Source organism: Parasteatoda tepidariorum, chromosome 7 (genome assembly GCF_982258835.1).
Source record: "Parasteatoda tepidariorum strain Cologne lab strain chromosome 7, Ptep-v5.0, whole genome shotgun sequence".
Classification (NCBI taxonomy): domain Eukaryota; kingdom Metazoa; phylum Arthropoda; class Arachnida; order Araneae; family Theridiidae; genus Parasteatoda; species Parasteatoda tepidariorum.
The window spans coordinates 36,390,958-36,418,247 of record NC_141761.1 but is presented as its reverse complement, the minus strand read 5'-3'; the positions used below and the strand labels follow the sequence as shown (position 1 = coordinate 36,418,247).

The 27,290-nt window shown below is 27.4% G+C and overlaps 1 protein-coding gene across 6 annotated transcripts; it reads left to right on the top strand.

Moving 5' to 3' along the window:
* Positions 1-2,907: 2,907 nt before the first annotated feature.
* Positions 2,908-27,290, top strand: LOC107440014 (uncharacterized). 6 transcript variants are annotated; one of them, XM_087167676.1, is made up of 14 exons: positions 2,908-3,185; positions 4,529-4,598; positions 7,049-7,109; positions 7,534-7,702; positions 8,737-8,909; positions 10,500-10,678; positions 12,374-12,482; positions 12,620-12,898; positions 13,531-13,706; positions 14,286-14,394; positions 14,536-14,814; positions 17,160-17,303; positions 18,531-18,615; positions 27,172-27,290. In XM_087167676.1, the coding sequence occupies exons 2-13, from the start codon at positions 4,564-4,566 to the stop codon at positions 18,579-18,581; spliced, it is 1,764 nt and encodes a 587-aa protein (XP_087023802.1). In that variant the 5' UTR covers positions 2,908-3,185; positions 4,529-4,563; the 3' UTR covers positions 18,582-18,615; positions 27,172-27,290. The 6 variants fall into 6 exon arrangements, with proteins under 6 accessions (XP_087023802.1, XP_071039680.2, XP_087023803.1 ...); XM_071183579.2 differs by lacking the exon at positions 27,172-27,290 and adding an exon at positions 24,068-24,208; XM_087167677.1 differs by lacking the exon at positions 27,172-27,290 and adding an exon at positions 24,024-24,121.

The window sequence follows — 27,290 nt, the reverse complement described above, 5'->3', positions numbered from 1 at the left end:
TAAAAAAAATTTCTTCCTTCATGTTTCAGCATTCATACATAACTTTTTCAGAAAAAAAAAATATATATATATGCTAGCAACATTTAGACCAATTTAAATTAGATATTCATCCAACACAAAACAATCCTATAAAAAAATTTAAAAAAAAATTTTAATGAAATAAAAATTAGAGTAAATTATTTACACTTTTTAATATTATCATCAATAAACAAATTTTGTGTATTATAAAATCATATTATGATTGTGAGAAATAGAGACACTTTTTAGAAAAGCCACACAATCTCCGGTACACAAAAAAATCAATTAAAACAGACACGAAAGCCACACATCAATTAAAACGAAAATGTATTCAAATTCATCTGAAAGTAAGATCCAGTCAGTGGTGTTACATCCTTTAGAACTGTTCTTAGAAGATATTAGAGGGTATGTTGTTATTTTGCAGTACAGTCAATGGTGGATACGATGTATTTTAGATGTAAATATAAACTACGAAGAAGTTAAGATACGTCTTCTACAGCCTCATGGACCCTTACTGTCATACTCGTACCCACGGAAGCCTTTGATATTGAAAGTAAATAAATCACGGATCATTTAGAAGGTTGAAGTACTAACAACAACAGGTTAAGACTTTTTCATACCGTCTGATGAGATAAAAATAATTAACAAAAAAATAGCACTACATCATTCCTAACTATTTCATAAAATTTTATAATGCTTAAAAAATTACTAATTCTGTTCATAACATATTGTAACAGAGTTAATAATCATAATTTTAATTTTATAAATTATTTGCTATGAAATAAATGTTATTCATATCTTGTAACTATTTTAAATATTTTTTGCATATCAAAAGGTAAACCATTTTTTAATAAGAAAAATATAATACACTTGCTAAAAATAAAAATGTTATTTTCGATACATTTTAGGAGCCAAAAGTATGGGATAAATATTACTTTTGGTATGAATGATCATTGATTTATATATTGGTTTAAGAATTTTAGGCTTTTTACTCAGTTTTCTACGTATATTGTATGAAATGTCTTAAAGGGGAAAAAAGTTGTACAGCATACCACTTTCAATTAATGAAAATTTTGGTTTGCAATAATTAATGTTTTTTTTTTTAAAAATTTCAATTTCTATGCTACAAATTTGAAAGGTGTAGAAGAATGTTGCAGTCAATAAAAAATATTTCTTTCGTAATTCTTTGAGATCACATATCACAGGTCAAAGGCCTAATCAGGTTGCTTTGAAAGTTGACCTAGCCTCAGAAAGTCATATAAGGTATCAAATGGAAGGTCTATTGCAATGGTGTTTCAAATCTTTTTTTAAACACCATTCACTTTCTTCTAAAGTAAAAAAAAAGTAACTTATAAAGCAAAGTTCTTAAAGTAACTTTATTTAAGTAAAAAAAAAAAAAAGTTGCAGTTATTTATATGCATGCAAGTTAGTGGTTTTTTCAATGAAAATTTTATTTTTTCACGTGTTTATAACTTGGACAAATTTCAAATTAAAAACTGTTCCAATTGTTTACATTATCATGTGTGCATGCTCCAGGGGTCAGTTCAAAAGTGATTGATCTGTTGTGGAATGACTCATTATGAAATTTTTCCTTTGCTAATATTTCCTTCTACTTATTATATAAATATAATTCAAATTTTAAAGGATCTTTTTGATTGATAGTTTCTAAATCAAAAAATAAAAAATTTTACTCTTATATGCTTCAAATATAGATTTTTATATATTTATTATTTGAATGTTACAAAATTGTTTTTCTAATAAGGCAGTGGTAAGTTTAAAAAAAGCAACATTTTTATACTAGCCACTTGATGCACATTTGACCTAACTCTTAATACACAGCAGTAAATATGTAATCAAAAATCTAATCTATCATCATAAAAGTAAGTAGTCAACTATTTCGAAAATAAATTTCATGTAACATGAATTTTTTTCATTTCCAATATTATTGTTATTTCCACAGAATTTTTATCATTTCAATATTATTGTTTATCATGATGTGCTTAGATTCACAAATATATTATTACTTTTCATTACTTCCAAATAAATATATAATAATTGATAACCACATAAAAATTTTATCGATAATTTTTAAATCTTGCCATAGTTTTATTAACTAGCCATAATTTTATTTTATTAAAACTGCTCGTTACAAATTCATTTATAAAATGTTATAAGTAGAAACACTTTTAATGTCGAATAAACATAATATATAAACACTTAAACATCAATTTGAACTTTACTGCAGAATTATTTTTTATGTTACAATTACAATGCTTAATAATTAAGTACAAATGTTAGGAAATATGCATAGGATGATTAGACATTACATGGCATAATTATTCTTTTAATTTAGATCCGAATTTTCTTTTCCTTACAACAGAACGTAAGAAAATTATATAAATATTGCAGCTAAGCTTTTAAAAGAGAATACTTAATTTAAAAGTATTTAAGAGCACCCGTTAACATACTCTTAACATCAAAATGACATAATTTTATTTAAAAACAAATAATAAACATAGCAAAGAAAACATTCATTTTTATTGTTACATTTATAAATATCGAAAAATTCGAAAACATTTTCGCCTAATTTCTTTTTTAAGCACAAATCTCCTCTTTTCCAGTGGCTGTTTACGAAATAAATGTAAACACAATCCATCAATGAACCAATTGTTTCATCACACCAAGATTACGCGAGATTACGCGAGAACACAGACAGGCGTGCACAAAATTATTGAAATTTTTATTTTAATTCACAATAAACGCGATAACTTCTCAAATTCTTGCAATCATGAGTGATACTCAACAGCCAATCACAGTGCGAAAAGCCCATTGATCTGACGTTATCATCTCCTTGTTGCCATTGTGTAGTAGAAACTATGGTTTAAAATTAGTTACCAATTCCTTAAAAGATAGAGACCCAAAAATTTTCCTCTTTTAAACAAGTCTCAAATTTAGCAGAAATAAGCAGTTGGAATGATATCATCGCTTTGCGTGATGCAATCATTGAGGATGCATCGAGATCATTCTTGTAAAAATAACAACCAGGTCCTAGATCTAGGCCTCCATCCTAGTACGCAATGCCCTGTGATGCCCCCGGATCCAGGAACCTGACAAACCCATGACGGAGTCAGCCATCCTGATCTTGGATGGATCGAACATAATTTAATGTAAATATCATACTGTAAAATCTAATAAGAGAGATGAACAATTTTTTGTATGCTTACCAGTTTGAGTTTTTTGAAATTTTATTTCAATGTTTCTATTTTTAAAGAAATGTGCTTTCAGGAAAATTTTAATTTTCACAAAATTCTGGATTTAGATATAAGACAGTTTTACTTCAAATATAAGCTGAACAGCATCCTCTCTAAACTAAAAAACAAGTAACAAAGTTTCTAAATGAACATTTGAAAACTCACCTCTTTACCTTTTCAATTTAATATTCTGAGAGCAAAATGTTTTGTACAGTTTCTCTGATAGATATAATTTCTTTCAACTATTTGAAAAGATAAAGAAGTGAGTATTCGTTAATTTAGGAGTCTTGGGAGATTTCCGTATTTTGATCTGTGGCAGAATAATCGCCAAGTCTTGGAAACTTCTGAGCAGTGGCCCGCGAGAAACTAAGAAAAACATCACAGAAAGGGACCAACTCAAAAGGTATAACCCGTAGCCACCCCTGGGCAAACGTCTACATGCTTTTTATTAAAAAGAAGTTTCAAGTTAAAAAACTATTTGGACAAATCTGTCTGGCTGGACAGATCTGGATAGGGAAATTTCTCCCAAGTTTTTTTTTTTTGTCTAGGAAGAACATCGGTCAGACTAATGAAAAGGGATAATGGTGATTATAGTTTAGTTTCAATGAAAAAGGAAAAGAGTGCAAGATTTTTAAATATTTTATGCTGTAATGTTTGAAAAATATTTGTTAGATTTTTTTTCTTTAAATAAACAATTATTAGTCTCTTTTAGTTTTCATTGATGAATTAAGTTATATTTTAACGATAAACTAATTTTTTTCGAGGATATTTCTGTATCATGATCTGTCGCACCAACTACAATTGCCAAGGTGCCAAATAAATGTTAAACTTGAAAATTTTTTTTAATAAAATTTTCAATGTTTGCTGTGGTAGCTGCGAGTTGTACCTTTTGAGATGGTCCCTTTATGTGATTTTTTTTTTTTTTTTAAATTTCTCGCGAGCAGCTACCTGGAAGTTACACTGACCACTAAACGGAAATTTCCTCATTTTTTTATGTTTGCGATTTGCAAGAAAAAGTTGCTCCCTTTTTTTTAAAAAATTATGGCTGAGTTTAATTTTTGCATTACAGAACCTTTAAACTTGATTTTTATATGATGTTAAGTTAAGAGAAATTTTGTTGCCATGTGACAAATATGAACACCAAATTTTATCTTTTTATATGTTTTTTTTTTAATTTATATCTAAGATGTGAATCCATATATCTTATTTTAATTATGAGAATATAATCATTAAAAAAATTTTCATGGTTAATTTTTTAGGTGTATCAGTTAGAAATTACTCATTCCAATGGCAAATGAAAGCAAAGCTAAAGAGTCTAACAGTGAAAAGGTAACTGGGACTGATGTTATTTAATCTGCTCTTTTGTTAAAAAGTTTTCATTCAAATCTTTTTAATTATATTTATTTATTTATTTTTGCATTATAATTATACATGGGTTAATTGCTCACAGTGTTAATTTTTGTCTTAAGGCCTTTTTATACTAAGGGTGTAATGAATATTCGTCTACTACTCAGTATTCATCATCAGCATTGACACGACAGCCCTTTGCTCTATTTTTTCTATCAGTGGTTTATTCTTTGATGTCTTGCAACAATTTTTATTAACAATGTGTTATTCAGCCTCTTTAAATAACATTATTTTGAATGAAAATATAGTGACGGCAGATTATTATTAATAGAATTTTTTGTCTCCTCTGAGTAAAATGTGACCAAAATGAGAAAATATCGAAGCAATTTATGATAAAATGGAGTACCACAAGGAAATCACAGTAATGAAATGCATAACTGATTGTGATGACCCAATTGGCATTACATATTTATTTGCAATCCTTCTAAATATCTTTCATTACTTAAGCTTATTTTTATTAATAGAATTACATTTAAAATAAATCATAGACTTAATCTTTTTAAAACGAACATGAACATATAATATTTATCCTTCTCTTATAAATCAATGCAACGGATGCTTTTTATTTCATTACTAATCCAAAACAAAAATCTATAACTTTTATTTTAATTTCTAACCGCAAAAATGTTTCAGTTGCATGGTTGTAATAATTCTCTTAAATTTGGAGACTCGTGATCGCCAAGGTATTATTTTAAACCCAATATTGATATGCTGGTTGGCTTCGTTTTGGCCATGTTATAATTTATTAAATCGCCAATTTTGGATCTCCTACCCATGCTTCTGTGTCCGTTGGGAACAAATTACATGTACTTTTTAATTTGGCTTTTGATTTGGCAGGTCGTGGGGGATTTGTCTCCCATGGCCTGTCCTTATTAATATTATTATGCAAAATTGATTCAACTGAAATTATTATGGATAATATTTAAATTTGGTATCTCGAGCTCTGCAAATATATGAAATAAAAGCTTTATATTAGTTACGATCCAGTTTTCATTTTCAAGTGTTATTTTCATCATCTTCTGTTTGCATTATTATCTTCAATTATACACCATACCAATACAAACTCCAACACCCTGAGATTTTCATATTCAACATAAATTGGCACCCTGATAACTCCTCTACCATACTGATGAATAACTTCTTTTAATAAATACTGACAATTTTAGCCATCTCGTAAAGTTATTAAAATCATAGCATGGGTGAAGCAATATTTAAATTGTTTAAAAAAAATCAAACTTTTCTTAGATCTTTTAATGCAGACGCTGCAAGGTGTACCTTAAATCTATCTTGATTAAAAGTTCTCTTGTTGGTTATGGTGTTGAAGTTAGGAGTGAAAGATACCAGTTCAGGTGCTGTCCAGCTCATCTGACCTGGTTCAAAATTATGTTGCATTCCTACAATGGCTGTTAAAAGATAATCCCTAACAATGGGGCTTGGTACTTGGCCATGTTCGGATGATGATATACTAATAAAGCTAACTCAAGCAAAATTCCCTGAAAAATAGAGATGCAAACTTTGTAAGTGAATTTGACTGTTCCTATTACTATTTGTTCTTATTTACTATTTGTAGTCTGCCACCTTACCTTATTGAAAGGGGTATTTGGAGGATCATAGGGAGAAGATGATTACTCATTTAAGGAGAAAAAATCAATTAACATACCTAACCAATCCAGATCCTCTAAATAAGAACACAAAAACGCTTCTCATTTTGGAGTAGAGATCACTCCAGCGCTGATCCAAAATAATTTAGGTACCCAAAAGTCAACAATGAGTAAAAAATGTCTCAAAGTGTTTCATTTGCCTACTGAACTTAGTCAAACCTTCTTTTGAATTGACTGCACAGCTTCCAATGGCCCAAATTAGTCAAACTTCTCCCTGTTTGTAGTATCAACTTTCCAGGTCCAAACTAAATCAGAGGTAAAAACGACCTGAAAAATAAATCACATTTAGCTTTGTTTACAAAAGTTGTGGCGGAAGCTATTCATTTTGAGTTATTCACTGACATGTCAACTTCAAATTTCTTGCATTACCGAGCATTTTAATGGGATACAGCGTATAATTTGTTATTTTTTATTCCTGAATAATATTGCTTTCCTTCCTCTATTCTACATTAGAAATAAAATTTGACTTAAATGTAGCTTTCAGAAAAGATGAAAATTTCAGAAAAGTATTTATAATCAAAAGGTAAAAAAGAAACAACACCTAGCCGCTGTAAAAGATTCATTTGCTGCTACCAGTTCTGTCTTGCATGTAAAAAAAAGTAATGTTAGGAGCATTAAGTTGGGAACTAAATTCTCTATTTAGTCGATTTGTACATTTTGTTGCTTTTATCAGCCCTATCTCAATTTTCAAATTTATATACTATTTTGAAGGATGTTCTACATAGTGGTATTGGAGATAGATTTCGAAATTAAGAACTGCCTCATTTATTGGGTATGCACTAAATATCATAATGGGCATATAACTATATCTTACTCTATAATAACTCTTGTGTGATTGAATGGTCAGAACTTTTATGTGTTTAGTAAAAAGCTTCTAACAATATATGTATTCATTAATATCAAGATCTAGGGTAAATAATGTGGAACTATTATTTTATATTTTAGATTATAAATTAATATATTAATTAATACTTGTAGAAGATATGTGTATTAGTTTCTGACACATTATATATTTTTTATCCTTATTTATTTAATCACTTTTGTGCGAATTTTGTGTTTAATGTTTCGAGGTACAAAAAGCACTACAAAAATAATTTTTCATACATCATTTTCAAAAATATCCCTATACTTATATTTTTTTTTAACAAAAATAATCTGATCTGATTTTACTTTCATGTTTTATTTTTGTGTTTTAGAAAATGTTGCCAGTAAATAAAGTTGTAGGAAACAAAGTAAAGAAAGCAACTTCACTCCCATCTTCACAATCAGAAATGGAAACAGTACCTACTGCAGATCCCTCTAATATTGAATCTATAGATTTAACAGATGAAGTAGAATTTTTATCTGCAGTCATAGCTACTAAAAGTGTGTAATCTCCCTTCTTATTTCATTTCAGTTAAATGTCTTATTCATTATGTAAAATTTTCAATAACTATTATGTTTTCTTCTAATTATTCTATGTTAATTCTAATTATTTGTATGTTTTCTTGTTATTTTTTGATTTTATATATTTATTTTTATGTATTTATTTAAGAATTCTAAAAACCATTTGTCACAATCATCCAAAGAAGCTGTTAAATTCTAAGGAATCCAGCTTTGAAGGTAGGAAACAAATCATTGTCACCAGAACACAAGACTGTATACTTTAGATGAATCCAGTTCCAATTCAGAGTTAAAAGGTAGGCTAGATATGACAAATAAACCAAATCATTGGGCCTCATCATGCTCTAAATTTGCTGCCTCAGCTTCTAGTTCAGGTTCTGGTGATGAAATTATGACTGTGTCCCATAAATCAGATTTAAAACCACAAAATTCTAAATATCCTTTAAAGAAAATTACTAGATTACCTATAAAACAAACAAAATCAAAGACTCAAATTAAGCTGATGAACTCTAAGTACTCCAGCATTCAAGCTCAAAATAAAATGTGTAATGCTATTGAGCAAGAACATTATACATTAAATGATTCTATCTCGAGTTCAGAATTAAAAGATAAGCTACATGTGACATTTAAACCAAAAAATTGTTTCTCTGCTTCTAATGTAATCTCTACTTCTAGTTCAGATTCTGAGAAGGGTGAATATGACTCAAAATCATCCATTACTATATCTCCTTTGAAGAGACAAATTAAATCAAAGACTAAAATGACTAATTTTGCAATTAATGATAAAAACACATATTCCAAGATAAGCAGATCTTCTCTTCAGGGAGAGTCATCAAGCACAAATCAATATTTTTCTTTCAAATCAAAAAATTCACATTCGGCAGTACAAAGACAAAAATCAGAATTTATGGATTCTAATACTAATGTAAAGACTTCTTTTTTAAAAAAAACAAACAAATCGAATTTGGGATCGAATTGCTATAGAAGTCATTTAAATCAAAATAAATCTCTTTTAGGCATGGGTACTGCGTTAAAAGGAGTAAAAAGAACTTCAGAATTTGTATCTCCTCTTCCTATATTGCCTCAGAAGAAGCAAAAGCTCAATTCCTCTTTTTCAAATCACTCAAAATCAAATTTAAAGGCTGAGGAAAAAATTCCAAATTCAACAACTTCTACTGCAAAACGAGATGTAAGTTGAACAAGCAATAATAATTTTTTTTTTTTCATTTAATATGGAATTAATATTCCTAATTTAATTTATATTTGAAAATTAGCGTATTAACCAATTTTTTATTATTTATAATTATTGAATGAAACTTTTTGTCATCTTTAGTGACCAACTTAGTGGCCTTTACATACCTACCACTTTGAGGCTCCTCATTATCAAACTGTGCATTGAAAAAAAGGGGGACCACCATGAACACTTTTTAAAGGGTTTGTGTGCCTAAAGGAAAATGAAAATTTTTACTATAAAACTTAAAAAAGTTTTAAAAAATTTAAAATTTTGAATTTAATAGCCTAAATTAAATAAAAGTTAGAAAGTTATTGTATCATTTACTTGTAATGTACATCATTTTTATTCTGAAATATTCTAAGCAAATTTATTTCAGAGTTTGTGTTTACAATGCACAATTGCATGTTAAAATACCCTAAATTTACTGTGCAGTAGAGATTGGTAAGTACCATTCTGGTGATATCAGTTACAATCTGATATTAATATAATTAAATATCAGTTACAAGAACCTGATTCTTTTAATTATTAATCTCAATAAATTTTCAGCCCCACTTTCATTTTGAATCTAAATTAAGTAAAATTTCTATTAAAGCTAAAAGTCTATATTGAATTTTTAAGCTTATTTTTAATTTTAATTTGCTTAAATTTGATTGTAAAATAAAATGAATGTTGATTTGAATCAAATGCCAAATTACAAAAATTTTGAAACAATTCACATAATTAACGTTTGTTTATTATTGTTACTTTCAATATATAAATGTAACAAATCTCCAAATATATTAATAACAACTGAAAAATGAACTAAATATTCATTTTAAGTTCATTTATTTATTTCCTGATAATTTAATTACCTGGCCAACATTTTATGTGAAAAAATTTTGGAATCAAATTGAAATTAATTATTCCTTTAAATTTCATATAAAAATTATGAATACTCAAATAGCAGTGAACAGGAAGGCGCACAATAATTTTCTTATTAAATCATTTTTTTTTACTTTTTATAACAATTCAATAGTTTTGTTACTTTCTGTAAAATATCTTTTCAAATACAAACGAATATCCCTCGCAAGTAGTTAAATAAGCTCCACCCCAATACAGGTGATGCAGCTCGATCAGAAACTTTGCTGTCACCTGAATAAGGGTGATGCAGCAGTCAACGTGTTAAAATACTAAATGCTTTCAAATACTTCAAAATAGTAGTACAGACCCATCTTTACTCTCTAGACTAACATTTCATTGGCAACACAAAGTTTTTTTTTTTTTACTCAAGCTAGATCAATATTTTCAAAATCTTAAAGAACTGATTGATTTTTTTCTAAATCATGAACTTCGAAATTTTTTATTAAATTTCATAACTTGTCAAATCCTTCGATATTTTGAACTAACTAAATTTCACATGAAGTTATGTTATTAAATGTTACTTTTATTATTTTTTTTGATAATATACTTAATAATTTGCTGTTTAAGTTAAAAATGTTCTTAGTTCATTTTTACAAAATAAGTTTAATTTGTATTATAATTTATGCATTAATTTTAATTTGTTAGGCTGAATCGCTCAAAGCTTCATCTGCAGATTATAGAGCTGATAATTATGAGGTGCTTGCATGCTTTGATTATGTGGACCTAATTTTAAATATGGAACCATTTGAGTGTCAGATCTGTTCCTTGAATATACCCATTGATGAAGGAGTTATTCTTCATGATTGTCTCCATAACTTTTGCAAGTATGATAAATTTCGAATTTTCATGCAGTATTTCCATATTGCAGATTTTAATTTGCTTGTCTATAAATTATTTTCCAAATAAATAAGTGTTGTATTAGTAGTATTTGAGTAAAATTAAATTTTTGATAGAGAAAATGTTGATTTGTGGAACTCACTGCTCTTGTATTGTTTAATTTTATCTAGCTGTATTAAATTATAAAGTATTTAAATTCTTCATTGGTTTTTTATTGATGCAGTGAATAAGAAAATCAGCATGCAAGAAAAGTTTAAATAATGCTGGTATTATTTGAGACTTGGTTATTGTATAAACAACTTCTTAAAATTTATCATCAGCATTATAAATCATCACCAGCACTACAAATTGAAAAACAGTTGTGACCAGCATATTTTTTAATTTGTAGGCTTGTTTAAAAATGTTCTCTTTATCTGATAACTCGTGTATAAGAAAAGTGGGATTTGAAATGATTCCCAACAGCTAGATTACCTATTTATTATTATCCAACCTTTTTTCATGAATTTTTATTCATGTATTTTAGAAGCAGAAAACAACTAGTTTAAATCTTCTTAAAATAGATCAGTTTTTTTTATTTATCTGTTTGTTTTTTTTAATTTCTCAACCAGGCAACCTCTTTATTTACATGATAATAAAAAATTAGTTTTAGCTACAACGGTATCTAAAAGCATTGTTGTAACAAGCTTCACAAATGAAAGCATAATTTAAAATCTGTAAATAAATCATTTGTTGTACTTTTTTAATAGCAATTGGCGAATTATTCTATTAATTATGTTTTTAATCTTGGAAGACAGCTAGCTCAGAAATCAGATCCTGCATAAAGTGTTATTGATATTATTAGTATAAGTTCTTTTTTATTTTCAATTATTTTAAATTGAGTTATACAGTCGAACCTCATCCTTATAGTGCATAAAATTTCAGTAAAAAAGTATAAAATGGAATATTAACTTGTCAAACATACTTCTGAATATGTAACCTAACCTTTAATTAATTGTGTTTTAATCTAAGGTTTTGTTGATTTCACCACTCACATTTTTATCACATTAGGCTTAGTTACCGTAAATAATGTATTTATTGCCATAGATGATAACTGATTTTCCATTCAATGTTTAATTTATTTAGATATGCTAACATTTTGATAAAAATACAAAAAGTAGTTAATTTTTATAACAGAAAGCAGTGTATTTTATTTAAAATACTGACATATTTTGCAATCGCTATGAACTGAAATTAATAACTTAACTATTTGTGTATAATTATTGATTAAGAATTTAAATAAATCTGAAAAAAGTGAACGGTAAATAAAATAAAAATATAATCACTCAAATTTTTTTTTTTTTAAATTCTGAGATAATTGTGAGGAAATAATTAAACACATCAAGAAATTAAAAAGAAAATTAAGTTCATATATATATATATATATATATATATATATATATATATATATATATATATATATATAGTTAAACACACTATTTACAGTAGTCTAAAAATATACTTAATTCTTGTATACTAATTTAATGTTGGTACAAAGCATTTGTGTTTGAAAACTGTGAATCTTCACTAAATAAACTTAGTTTTTGTAAGGTAAAGAGCAAGACAAACACCTAATTCTTGATTATATCTAAGTTTTATTAGTATTTTATTAATAAGCAGGCCTTGAATTTTTTCTTCTTCTCTAGGCTGTGTCTTGCTTCTATTATACAAGATTCTATAACAGCCCTGGTTAAATGTCCATATAATGGAGAATATGCTTGTGGAAGTTATCTCCAAGAACGAGAAATTAAATCTGTTAGTAATTTTAGTGAAACCATTACTTTATTGATTGTCATAGCAAAATAATTTTTAATAAATTCTCTGCTTTATAAATGAAAATTTTGATATTCTTCAGTACATACACTGTTTAATTTTTTATTACTTAATTTCAGCTGGTTCCAAATGAAATATTTAAAAAATCTCATCAAAAAAGCATATATCAATCAGAAAGACAATCACGTGGTAGATTTCATTGCAAAACAATCAATTGCCCTGGGTGGTGTTTGTACGAAGATGGTGTAAACTTTTTTCTGTGTCCAGTTTGCAAAAAAACTAATTGTCTCATCTGTGCAACTATTCATGTAGGAGAGAACTGCGAAGAGTATCAAGGTTATTTTGCTTTTAATTCTGATACTGACGAGGAAGCAGAGAGAATTGAAAAACACTTGGAAGTAATGTCTTTGTTCATGATTAGTCTTATTTTTACAACTTCACAGATACTTATATTTCATCTTTTTTTGCATACTTGTGTTGATGTTTTCAAATTATATAGACTTTAAACTCTACCTTTATTAATATAATGCAAATTTGAAATAAATTCTTTTTAAAACAGTATTAAATTAATAAAAATGATATTAAAATAATATTTCATTATAATGTTAATGATGAGACTAATACAAATGTTTAATGATGTTGATAAGGAAACAAATAAAATGGGTAAAAAATTTGAAAGGTATAACCCGGCTCATGTTTCTTCTTATTTTTACAACTTCTCATTTTTTTTTATTTGCCCTCATATTTATATAAGTACATTTCAGTTTCCATTTTTCAATCTGCTGAAGTTATAACAGTCAAATTTTTAGTGGGCTTGTATCTGGGATATTGTAGTATCCAAATAAATAATTTCATAAATGTTAAATGTTTCATAAATGCTAAAATAACATAAATGTTAAGTTAAAAACTTGTAATTTTTAAATTACTATTTACTTAATAGTTTATTGTTTAAGTTACATGTATGCTTTTGCTTGATTGAAATTTATAATAAGTTAAATTTCTATGTGTTTTATGTATTTTAATTTGACAGGCTAAATTTCCCAGAACAAGAACAGATAATGGAACCCATGAGTATGAGATGCTAGCATGCTTGGATTTTGAAGATCTTGTTTTAAATACAGAACCTTTTGAGTGCCAGATATGCTTTGAAATTATTGTGAGAGATGAAGGAGTTATTCTTCATGATTGTCTTCATAGCTTTTGCAAGTATGAAGTCATTTATGAGTATTCTGTTTAAAATATATTATAATACAAAATCTTTAATCTTTTAAAAAGAAGGAAGAACTGATTTTCATCAAATTTAAGTTCATTTTTTACTTTCTCCCTTAACACTGACAAATTTTACTATAGCTATTTGCTAAAATTAGGATTTAAATTTCAGAGTTTAATTATTAATTTTGAACTGAAAGTAATCTGGAAATAAATGAAAAAAGTGAAAAGAAAAAAAGAATTTATAAAGATACTTTAAGAAAAAAAAAACTTTCGTGGTTGACTCTTTTTTGAGGTTTTTAAGTAAAGAAAGAAATAGGTATTTGTGTGAAAACAATTTACAATTAATAAGTCCAGTTAATTTCATAATAAAAAATTATTTTACCCGATATTCACACTAGACTTTATATTATAATTTTTGTATATTAGTTTCATGTTGCTACTAAGCATTTCAGAAAAAAAATATTTAAAAGTTTGTAAGATACAATGCAAAAAAAAAATAATGATTTCTCTTATAACATTGCAATTTAGTTAATATTTTATTACTAAGCATTCTTTTACATTTTGTTTCTCTAGGCGATGTCTTGCCACACTCATTGAGTTTTCTGAAACAGCATTAGTTAGATGTCCATATAATGATGAGTATGCTTGTGGAAGCAATCTCCAAGATCGAGAAGTTAAATCTGTTAGTAATTATAATAATAAAGTCATTACTTTAATGAATTTCATATTAAATTTATGTTAACTGATTTATTGTTCTCTGAAAGAAATATTTTAATGTGTTACTCTGCTTGAAATGTTTAATTTATGTATTATTAAATTTCAGCTAGTCACAAAGGAAATATTTGAAAAATATCTCCAAAAGAGTTTAAATCTTGCTGAAACTCAAGCTGAGGATAGTTTTCACTGCAAAACAGTTGATTGCCCTGGATGGTGTTTGTATGAAGATAGTGTAAACTTTTTTCTATGTTCAGTCTGTGGAAAAACCAATTGTCTTACCTGTGCAGCAATTCATGAAGGACAGAACTGTCAGCAGTATCAAGATTTTGTTACTTTTAATTCTGAAACTGATAAGGAAGCAAAAAGAACTAAAAAATATTTGGAAGTAATGTCTCTTTCTATTAATCTTATTTTTACAACTTTTCAGATGCTTTTGTTTAATACTCAATAACTCAGATTCAATACAGTTTTAAAATTAAATCATAGAGTTTGTGATATTGATAAGGAAGCTAAGGGTTCTAAAAAAAATTTGAAGTGCTTATGATTGTTTTTTCTGCTTATGCTCTATATGATATAGGAAATCCAAATCGCGAATTTGAGTAGTTACTATTTTAAGCAATTATTTTATGATGATTGTAAATCCACGCGGTTTTCTAGTTAGTCATTTAGTTTTTACCATGGATTTTAAAATTCCGTTTTTTTTTAATGCGATGATGACACGTCTGAAAATGTGATTTTTTTTTCTTCTTCAAAATTTGGGAATACCAGTCATAATACATATTCTTTTATGTGTTAATAAGAAAAAAAAATTTTTGGATAGAAGTTTTGTATTTCTACCTATAAAATTTATTAATGTTACTTTTGCATTTAAAAATTATAGTCTATATATATTTTCATTAAATCGAACAGAAATAATCTCTCGTGTACCAAAAATTAAATAAATAAGCTATGCATTGAGGAAAAAATTATTTAGTTTGAAAGTTAGACTATCTAGCCAGTTTTTAAATAATTTTTTCTGCCAGCAATCACATGTCTTTCTGCTACAATTATTTTTTAATGATATGAGTTTCATTGAATTTAGTTAAATTCATAAACATAAATTTGTTGGATAAAATTTTCATGTTCTTTTTATTATTATTATTAGTTGTAAAATTTGCATACATTTTCTATTATTGTAATTTAATGTATTAAAAAATAGTTTATTATTTAAATATAAACTTACAAAAAAATGCAATTTTAATTTTGGAGAAATCTTGAGATTTTTTTTTCTGGGAAAATTAAAAATGAAATTATTATTGCACTTTTGTTTGTTTTATTTTGTTAAAAACTTTTTTTGATGTACCTCAAAAAAAAACTTTTATTTACCATGCTATTAGTGTCTATCTGCTACAAAATTGTTTTTTTTTAAGCTACAAAAAAAAATTTTTAATGGATAAAAACTGAGTTTTTTCTGATACAAAACCTAAATTCTCCTGATGTGAAAATTTTGAATAGTGAGTTTGACCTTAGATAAATATATGTACTTGGTTTCAATACTTTTCTAACATAGATTAATGCAATTAAAATAAAGTTCATAAATTTTACAGCAATATATGTATTAATTTCAACTCCTTTACCTTAAAAGAATTTTTTTTTTTACAAGTGTGTTAAAACTTTGAAATCGCAAATTTTTTAAAAGGTCTTCTGTTGTTATCCTGTAGAAAATTCTCTATTAAATTCTGTCTGTAATAAATTTTTTTAAAGAAAAACTTTTCTTTTTACATTTTTAAAATCTAAAACTGTTTTATAAAAAAATTATTCAACATTTCTTTTACTAAAACAATTTTGTAATATAAAAATAACTCTTCTGAACAGAAACTTAAAGCATTCTTTAGAATTAAAAACAAAAGAAATGAAAAAATAAACTTAGTAATAAATAAAAAAATGAAATGGCTAAAGAAATGACAGAATAAAATTAGTTTGATTTTATAAAGCACCATATGAGTAAGTAATCTCAGTTATCCATAACTCATTCTTACACCTTTTTTATTGAATCAAAAAATCTTAAATATTCAGAACTAAAAAATTTTGTCAACTTAAGAAAATAGTTCAATGGGTATCATTGAATTTTAACGATATTATTAAAGTTCATTAAAGCCCACATTTACTCAAAGCTACATTAGGGCATAAATAAATTTACATATTTTTGTAAAATATATTTACTTGTAATCTAAAACAGTTGTATATGAATTATGGAAATTCAAATGACAACTCGAATGCAATGTCTTTTAATGCACTGCCACTGTAGTCAAACTGCAAATGAACATAAGTGACTTCATTTTGTGGGAAGTCATGTGAGTCCGATTTCATCTGAAAATAAAGGTAAACTTTTTTTTATTAAAAAATAACTTAATTAGTTCTTTTAGAGAAGTAATAAAATGTTTTCTGGGGGGTTTGCATAGATTCTGAATGTCTTAAGAATAAAACTAATTATGTCATTATTAGCATGTCTGAACACTCCGGAATCATGGACTTTTATATCATTGTTCTCTTTTGCAAGCTCTTCCCACATACCCTCTCCCAAAACTACGTAAATTTCCTGATTTATAAATTTTATCATATGATATGAATAGTAACTAAAATGTTTTTTACAAAAATCAAGTTTTTTTTTATATTTACATTTTATAAATTTTTCCTTTAAAAATAATTGTTGAAATTTATTGCAAATTGTATTTATTTATTTATTTACAGAAATTGTTAAAAAAGCAAAAGGCAAAAAGGTGTCCTAAATGTCAGATAATTATTATCAAAAAAGGTGGCTGTGATCATATGGTATGCAGTATGTGCTCTGAAGATTTTTCCTGGAGTGGGAAAGAGATCGAGTATGAATATGAGGTTGGTATATATATTTTTTTAAAAAGTGTGCTTTTAGAAGTTAGTACATTTGTTTTTAAATTAGTGCATTTAATTTTAATAAGATAACCTCTATGTATTGAGATGAACCCTTTATAAATTTTTAACTATTAAGGTTTTCAATGCTATGCAGATGTAGACGTCTAAAAGTTTTTCAATAATGCTATTTTATCAAAAGAATGTTTCTTTTAAACCAAAAAATTGTGCAAATCAATCTATTTTTGTTATAAGTTCTATAAAAGCTAATAAGTATAGAATTATTCTTATACCTTTTGGTCCTTTGCTAATTTTAACTTTTACATCTGGCTCTTTTTTTTATTTCAGGATATTGTATAAAACCACATGGGGCTTACTTATGATCATGTGTAAGATACTAAGCATTTAGTGTTGAAAAAAAAATTTTGAAAAGGAGAAAATTTATCAGAAAGTTCTATTAAAACTGGCAGACTTGTAATTGAGTCTGACTATTTAAAGAAGATGCCTTATTTGAAAGGGGAAAAAAACTGTCTCAAAGATACAAAACATGTAGGGAAAAAAACAGGGCCCTAGATTAGAACACTCAAGATTTTTCTTCGCGTGAATTGTGTCTATATTTCAGTGTTTCATAAGTTCATTAATTAACTGAATTTTATTCAAATCATGCCTAGGGGAAATCCCAGTAATAACTGGTCGACACAAATTCTGCTCTCGTCTTGCACCGACCTCAGTGCTTGCTTAAAACATCCTCAGTGATAAAAGACTCTTATCGTTTTGTTCTATTTCTCTTAATGACAGGGTTCGTACGATCCGGGAATTGTTAGGGAAACTAGATTCGAAAAAGTCATGGAATTATCATTAAAAAATATAATTTTACCCGAAACCAAGAATTGTCAGGGAATTAGACACCCTATCTAATTGTGGGATTTCATTCTTCAGTTTTCAATACTGTAATTTGCACTTGCAAAGTAGAGGATTAAAAATAAAACATTGTTTTTTTCTTCTTCTTCCCGACCGATCGTCATTAGGGGCACCCTCAAGATTCTTTTATTATTCTAAAGCGTTTCTGGAGGGTAGTCAAATGTCCAAGTAAAAATAAAGAAAAATTAAATTTTGGTTTTAAGTTAAAAATTTTATTACTTAGGTAGCTTTTCATTTTAATGTTGTATAATTCTGGTGCAGAAATAATGGAATTATTGTAAATGGATATAATCATTTTATTTCTTTTATTAGGAAATTGAAATTGAGTTCCTTGGGTCATTTGAGGAAATCCTGGATACCTAATCATCCTCAGGAAAAACATTTTTCAACAGGATTAGTAAGCTTATTCTTATTGTATTTGTAGAGTTTTACCATCTTTTAATTTCCATGTCTACAGTTCAGTTTAAAATTCTACCATTCATTTTTCATGCATTTAGTTTTTAAAATATCTTAAAATAGACAGTTTTTTTTTTTAAGTGGAAAATATCAGGTTTTTGAACATTTACATTTTCTGTGTGAAAAATATTTATAAAAGAAGATGTTTTTAAAAATACAAACTTAATATTGTTATATTGCAATTGTCTCTGTAGTTGCAACTACTCATAATTTCTTAAACTTTTTACTGTAACTATTTGAGTACGGGTATTCAAATTGGAGCCTGGATATATTGCCAGTGCCATCACACTTTGTCATAATAAAAAAGATTGACTTGTGTAATGAAGATATATGTATGTAAAACTAATAATTTTTTAGTAAAAAAAGAAAGAAAAACATTACGGCTGATCAAAATCACATTTTGTAAGCAATCAAACAAAATCACAATTGTTTTTAGTTTTTATGCACATTTCTCTAATTTAAATAATTCATCAAAAAAACATAAGCGAATTATGTAACATTAATCATCTACAGTGCTTATTTCATAAAGGTGCTTATTTCGAATTTTCGTTTTTTAAAAGCCCTAAAAGGTACATTTTCATTGGGTGTTTTTAAAAAGTGCTTAATTTTCCCTTTTTCAAAATGATATTTTTCCTTTACCATGTTGATTTTCACTACGAATTATGCAAAAAGACACTGTTTACATTGTTCTATTCAACGTTTTCACAATTAATTCAACCCCTTACTATTAATTCAAACTATTTCGGTGTATTGTCAGTCCGTAGCGTATGAAAACGCCATTCGCATGCTTCAATATTTCATAATTTTTGACAATTGTCAAAAGCAATGCCAATTTTTTTTTTTTGACATGACGGTTAAAACAAAATAAAACCATCAATTGTCAAAAACTTTCCTACCCTGCCTAATTATGATATTTTTTTAAGTGCTTAAAAATATTTTTTGAGTGCTTGAAAAGTGCTTATATTTTTGTTGAATAATTTGGCTACACACCCTGATCTAAGCATTTAGCCAACAGAGGTAAGAAAGAAGAGGAGTCGACATAACGTCTCAATGATTTTCTAAAGACATGTTTTAAAAAATTAATGTACAATTTTTTTAAAATTCTTAATCATGATTCCAAGTTACTTATTATTTATATCCATCCTAGATGCTCTTAAATTGTAAACGAATGTTTCAAATTACTTCACAACTAGTGACGTAGCCAAGAAGACTTTTTGGAAGATAACCTCCCTCCCCAAGAGTAATTTTTAAAAATTAAATCTGCTATTGATCTAGCTTCCAATAAATCTGATTCTTAAGAAACTACTGCTTGGTACTTATACATATTAGGTAATATTTTTAAAATAAGCTAGATACGAACCAGTGCAAAAAAAAAATTTATTTCCATCAAGCATTTTCCCTGCAATTATCATATAAAAACTTCTCACCTCTACTTATTTCACTATGCCCAGGGTCACTTTAATGCCATTGTGTTTTGAAGACAGAAAATGACGTGAACCCCAGAGAACCTATTAGTTTGTAAAAATTTATTACATGCGAGCGATCAAAAGTGCAGAAAAGCCTAATATTTCCTCAGAATACAGTTTTGTTGGTTTGAAATCTTCCCTCAAAATTATAGTTTAATTTTTAAGTGCTTTAATTTTTTCAAAATGTTTTTAGAAAATAAAGTTGATACATTATTATAATATTCTAAGTATTTGATAATTATTTTTTCTTTAAAAAAATTACATTTTGTACAATTTTTGAATAAACTAACACATGTGTTAAAAATGATTTTTAAACTCTATATGGATTAATGAAGGTAATAATAAAGTAACAAGCTGCTGAAACTTGAATTTGCTACTGAAGTCACATATGCTTGATGATTTCTTGTTCTTAAATTCTTTTCTCCAGTTTTTCAAGTAAAAAAATTAAATAAAAAAATATCTTATTTTTTCTAAAATTCGCAAAGGTTTCTACCTGGCACCTTTCATTTTGATTTGTTGTGGTACGACTTGTTCTTTAATGATTTTTATCAATTGAAAAGCTCGTTTCTTTCAGGAACAGTGTAGGAAAAATTCTTTTATAAGCTTTCCACTTTTCATTTGTTCTATTATTTCAATCAAAAACTGTCCAAACACAAGCATTTATATTTTGTGAAGTACTACTGAACTCCACCATGTTTATAACTCCAAGTAACTCATAGAAAAAAGGAAGTTGTTAAATTTTATAAATGTGCAACTAGAAAACGCGACATTTAATTCTTAAAATCATGCAAATGCAATTTGTGATTTTGAAGTTTTCGATTGCGTGAATACGGTGTTTGATTTTTAAATTGCATCAAATTATATCGCGATGCGTAATTTTAAATTGCAAGAATATGAATCACATTATGTAAATTTCAATTTGCATGAAAACAAATCGCAATATATGAATTCTTTAAATTGTTTGGAAACAAATCACTATCATACAAATTTTAAACTTGATGTTGATTTTGAAATCGGGTGAATGCAAAACGCAATGATGCATTTTAAAAGACGGGGGAATACAAGTCGCAATTATGGGTTTTTAAACTGCGTAAATACTAATCATGATGTGCAATTTTTAAATCGCAATGGGTAATTTTAAATCACAAGAAAACAAATTATGATGTGTAATTTTCAAATCACATAAATAGGAATCACAATATTTCGCGTGAAAACAAATCACTGTATTTTGCTTGAAAACAAATCACTGTATTTTGCTTGAAAACAAATCACTGTATTTTGCGTGAAAACAAATCACTGTATTTTGCGTGAAAACAAATCACTGTATTTTGCGTGAAAACAAATCACTGTATTTCGCGTGGAAATGGATCAAAGTATGTAGTTTTAAAATGCATGAAATCACTTGTAATAATTAATCTTAATTTATCACATATAATATTATAATAATACTAATATAACATGAATATTAATCTTAAATCACTATGGTGATTCTTAAACCAATTTAACGCAAATCCTGACGTCTATTTCACAAATTGCGTTAATACCTCTTTACTCGTTAAGAACATCAAAAAATTGCATTGTTATAGATAATAAAAAAAAACTAATTTTCTTTGAAGAAGTTAAGTTTTTAATTTTTCTTAAAAATGAAAAAAAAAACTTATCAATACAGGTAATAGCAGATTTTCATTATTGAAAAAAATATATATTGGATGTTCAGTATTTAACGGAAACACATATACTTCGATTTTTTTACAATAAAAAATTTCCTAAATCGACCGTTAAGTCTAAATAATAATGATCTTAAAATTTTATCGTTTTTATAATTCGTAGAGAAATGAGCAAAAATATCATGGCTATTCTTTTATTTCACCGAGTTACGTCGAAAAAAAATTATCTTCACAATGGCTGTTCTAAAGATACTGTACTCTTCAGGAGCTCAAAATTTCTTTTTTTTAAAAACTGGACCCAATTCTCTCTTATTTTTTTTTAACCCACTGACGTTTCTGCACGTAAAAAGTCGCATTTTAACCTGCAGTCTTCTCTGCATTGCAAAACCGGTTTATCCATGCTAATGGATAGGGGAATAGTGTATAGAAGAGAAACATTCTCCTAATTTTGCCCATTTCCTTAACCACCAGTGGGTAAATCATCACAATACTTTAAAAAGGAGCTGCAGGGCTCAAAGGATAGAACGTTTACCTTCCAATGCGGCGAACTGGGTTCGAATCCCAGTGGATACGAATTCCGCATTCGCCGACCACGGTGCTGACGTGAAATATTCTCTGTGGTAGACTGATCATGGGTTAGAGTCCCCTTGTCCTCAGGCTAACCGTGGGAGGTTCTTGTGGTCTTCCTCTCCATGTAAAGCAAATACGGGTTAGCTTCATCAAAAAGTCCTCCACAAAGGCAAATTTCTCCCAATACTCGATCCAGGAGTTCCCTTGTCTTTTAAGTTTGGTTCAAAATTACAAGGCTACAGAGGTGAATATTAATAGTCGTAAACCCATGAAATTGGGTCGGCTGTTCAACGACGGTTATGATATAAAATACTTATAAGAGAAAAATAGTGTTCATAGAAATGATTTTTCTTTTTTTACTTTTAAACTAATTCAACGAGTAGACTAAGGGCAGTTGGACAACCCAAACCCCCCAGTCCTAATGCCAACATTCAAGAGAAAAGAAAAAAACAAGTTTATGTGTAGTTTCAAACCAGCACTTAGTATGGGAAGAGATCCATTATTTGTGAGTTATTGAGCAATAACAGCCAAAAACAAAGCCAACTAACATTTAATTAAAATAATCTGGCTTACAAATTAAAGACTATTAGTATTTAATGTAACCTTGAAACTTTTATTTGCTTGAAGAAAAAATAAAGCAGCTTAAAGAAACTAAGTGTGAAAAAAAAAAATCTGATACTCATTTTGTCATGACATTGAATTATAATTAGTTATACACTTGCATTGAATGAAGTTAGGCGTTACATTTATTGAAAAAAAGAAAAGAATAGAAATATTTATATTCGCTTTTAATGAAAAAAGGATAAAAATTAAATAGGTGATTTAATATAATTAGAATGGAATTAGGAATGTTTAAAAAATGCTAATAAATTTAGGAAATAATAAAAATTTTAAAGCTAGGAAACGTGTAAGGCGTGTTATGGTGGTATCAAGGTGACATATATTTTTTGCAACAAATTTTAATTTAATTAGACCAAAATTTTCCCTGGGCTGTCTAAACTTCCTCCGAACCTCGTTCGCGCAATTGGGCATATTCTGCTTCCCTGCAGCTTTTTTTGTCATGAAGGTTTTTTAAACAGATAAAAGGGGATTTCCGGAGTCATGGTTTCAGAGAAAAAAAGCAGGAGCTTAATAAGAAATAACCATCTTCTAAAACCTCCTAAGTGATATGAAATTCATGCTAATGCCTTAGTAATGAATTAAATATTTTTTGAACGAGAAGGTAAACTATTTCTTTTAACAATAACAATTCGAATTATAACTTTCAAATTTAAAGCATATTCTTTCATTCTTTAAATTTATTTTGTTTTTTTAAGTCAGATATTTATTTTCTCCATTATTTTTTCAAATACTTCTGAGCAATTATAAAGAATTTCATTTTAAGTTGATGTTAATTCCTTGCTAATGAATTAAATTTTTTTCCTACCCGTAGTACTGTTCCTATTTTACAATTAATATTAATTTAGCATATTAATTATGTCTGTGAATTAAAGGTTTTTTAAAATAGCATGTTGATCCAATATTTTTTTTAATTTATTTCCATATTTAAATATAAATAATAAACACAATTGACTATGATAAGTACTGTTTCCTGAAAACAATCAGTTTTCTTAATTTTAATGTGTTTAATTCATATTTTCTTTCAGATGAAATAAATTTTGTTTGCTAATGTTGGCATTTCTTATTATAGCCAAGATGACCTCAAACAGGAAATACATTCCATTTAATTCCTTGATGTGCAGCAAAAACAAACATCCTAATTTATTTTTCATGTGTGTGTGTCCAATGTCCAGTTTGTAATAAGATCATTGTTTTTAGTGATTCCTAGGCTGTAATATTATGTAGTGTTAGTTCAATTCTGTTGTGTACACCCACTAATGGGTTGGCAAGCTCATCATGAAACTCCTTTGTTGTTTTGGAGGAGCCAATGAAGCAAACACCCATATCACACATATGAATAATTTTTTTGAAAAATAGTGAGAAATGTAGGGAGAAAAATGTTTTTATTCATATTTTTGCTTATCAAAGTATATTTGTATAACCTGGAGAATCAGGATAAGTTCAGGAATTTAACATTTTTGAGCCAAAATCTGGAAAAGTCAGAGAGCTTGATTTGGCGACCTTTGTGATTTGGCTAGAGCCAAATTTCTCAGAAACATAGCATGCTGTGTTCTTGTGATTTAAGAAACTTTCAATTGAGAAAGGGTTTAGGTAGCTAGAATCCGTAAAAGGTAGAAGGATGGATATACTTCAGATTGTCTATTCTTATTTTTTATTAAAAAATTTATTGGGATAAATAGTGTTTAATTTTCTCTTATTAATGTTTTTTATTGATAATTTTCTTAATCCTCTATCGCCAAGGTTTGATTAATGCATTCAATTAAATTCATTATTAAGAGCTCTTGGGATGCATGGGAATTGCTGTTCCACTTGAAAATTGTAATGCTATACTATAATATTCTGAGATTGATCCAGGTTTTAATTTTAGGGCCTATTTTTGTAAAAAATAGTAATTAGTATTTATTTTTCTAAAAATTGATGAAGAACGTTTAGTTTTACCAGTAACTATTTTTTATTCATTTTTTTCAAGTCCACGTGTTTGTCCGATTGTTTTTCAAATTTGATTCCTATACATTTAATACATTGTTACGACATGAGAATTTCAAAGTTGAGCTGTCACTTTTTCTGAAACGTTCAATTTGTGACGATTCCATCATAATTTTACGTCATTAGTTGATTGTTCATCAGCATTTATTAATAATTTTTTCGGCTCCTTTAACAAGGTTTTTCTTTTTCCAATATGTTATTACTACTTTTTGATTTTGCAACATCACTTTTTGTCACGGTCAGTTTGATGATAGTTTTTTCCAAAGTTATTAATCATATTTTCGATTCTGTAGACCTAGCTTTTCAAATTCAGGTATTATTATTATGTTGTTATATTACAACGTGCGAATTTCAATTTCCAGTTATCACTTTCTGACGTGTTCGATTCATTACGTTTTAATCAATCTTAATGTCATGATGCTTGGCAATAGTTTTCTCGGCAGTCGACCCTTTTTACATAGTTTTTCAAATTCTCACTACTTCGTTTGAATTTGATGCGATTCGTGATTAATTCTATCATAACTTCGCCACGTTTAAGGATAATTTTTCATTCACCATTGTATCAGCCTTTTCCACAAAGTTTTCCAAACTCTGATATTATTAATATGCAAATTTCGAATTTGATTTCAGATGCATTCGATTCCTGATGATGCTGTCGTAAAATCACGTTTCCAATCGTTAATCTATGTTCTAATGTTTTTAATGCTCTAATGTTTTAAATGCTTATAATCTTTTTATGTTAGATGTTAATCTATGTTCAATATTTATTCTCTCAGTATACTTGCATGGGGTGTTTAAATGCTCCAGCAAATGATATAAGTATCAAGTGCTGCTGCTAAAATTAAAATAAAAAATTATTATCAAATCTGGTGAAAGCTTAGATAAATTAAGTTTACTTTTTGTTTAATTTGCATTACATATTAGTAGCAAGTTAATTTTTAATAAAAGTGGGATTATTTATTTTAATTTCATCTCTTCATAGAAAAATAGCATTTTGTTTTAATTTACATGACTCAAGATGCATCTTTTTTTTCGTTAAAATTTCGCTTTTGTTCATTTTTGCATTGTTCAAATCATGCAGGTACAAAAGAAATTAAACTAAACAGGAATATAAAATTAAACAAAAATTAATCAAGGATTTTTCGTCAGAAGCATCTGCCATTGACTGCCAAATTGCAGAATTTGAGCAAAAATTATTTTTTGTGTTGGCTTAGTGAGACAAAATGTTATTATTTTTAAAAATATTTTTTTCCTCTTATATATGATATATTTCTTTTGTCTTTTTCACCATTTTTTTCTCAGTATTGCGGTGTATTATATTTTTTTAATTGAAATTTAATATGCAGTATAATGTATAAATTATTAATATAATTTTTTTTTGGTTCACTTTATATTTTGACCACAGCACTGTCTGTACCTACTGGGATTTTTTAAAAATATGTCTGGAAAACCTGGAAAAGACAGGGAATTTTGTTCATCTATTTAAGTAGCAACCCTGCATATTCTACATGGTATCTGAAATTTCAATGATTGTTTCGGTGAATGGGTTTCTTCATAGAAGATCCTCTTGAGATGACCTATTTTAGAGCTTGTTGATTCAAATCATTGTACAATACAGCTGACAAATCTCTCAAATTTCAATATACTATTTTTAAATAACAATTTAACTCTTTAAATGAGAATTTTTACATTTTAAAGGAATTTACATAAATTTGTACTGATATATATTTATTGATGGAATCTTTTTTTAACATGTAATTAGTGGATAGGTTTAAAATGTTGACTTGCACCTTTATCTGCTGTAATAAGTACAGTGACTATTTGATCTGTATGTAGATAATAGGACCAAAATACATTCCCCTTATTTTATTTTAAGTCCAATATTTAAGTATATAATTTTCTGACTTTTATTTCTAAATTTTGTATTATTATGAGTTATGATATTTTTAACTATACCTTCTTTGTTTACAAGATGTTTTTGGTTTTCTCCTTTCCTAAGGATTCCAAACAAACTCGTGTTTTACTTTGTTATTCTGGCTTTATCAATTCATAGCCATTATCTCTTTCTAACTTTTTATTAACCTTTTAAAAGTAGTAAACTTTTTGAATCTATTTCAATGCATTTCTATTGAATATTCCTAATTTAGTTTTGAGTGAGATAATTTTTGTTCTTCCAAAATTGTTTAGGATAGAAAAAAAAATTTGATAACGTCACTAGTTTCTCCCTCGCTACAGTCTATATATGTGAAGATACAGTAAGTACAAAATATGTGAAGTAATTAATTTTTTTTTCTTTTGATTTTTCT

What these genes read in the sequence shown, in the direction of transcription:
- LOC107440014 (XM_087167676.1), top strand. Translation starts at nt 4,564, where the DNA reads ATGAAAGCAAAGCTAAAGAGTCTAACAGTGAAAAG. An exon ending in AGAACTGCCTCATTTATTGG is followed by an intron (nt 7,110 to 7,533) that starts GTATGCACTAAA and finishes TTTGTGTTTTAG; the next exon opens with AAAATGTTGCCAGTAAATAA. An exon ending in TGTCTCCATAACTTTTGCAA is followed by an intron (nt 10,679 to 12,373) that starts GTATGATAAATT and finishes CTTCTTCTCTAG; the next exon opens with GCTGTGTCTTGCTTCTATTA.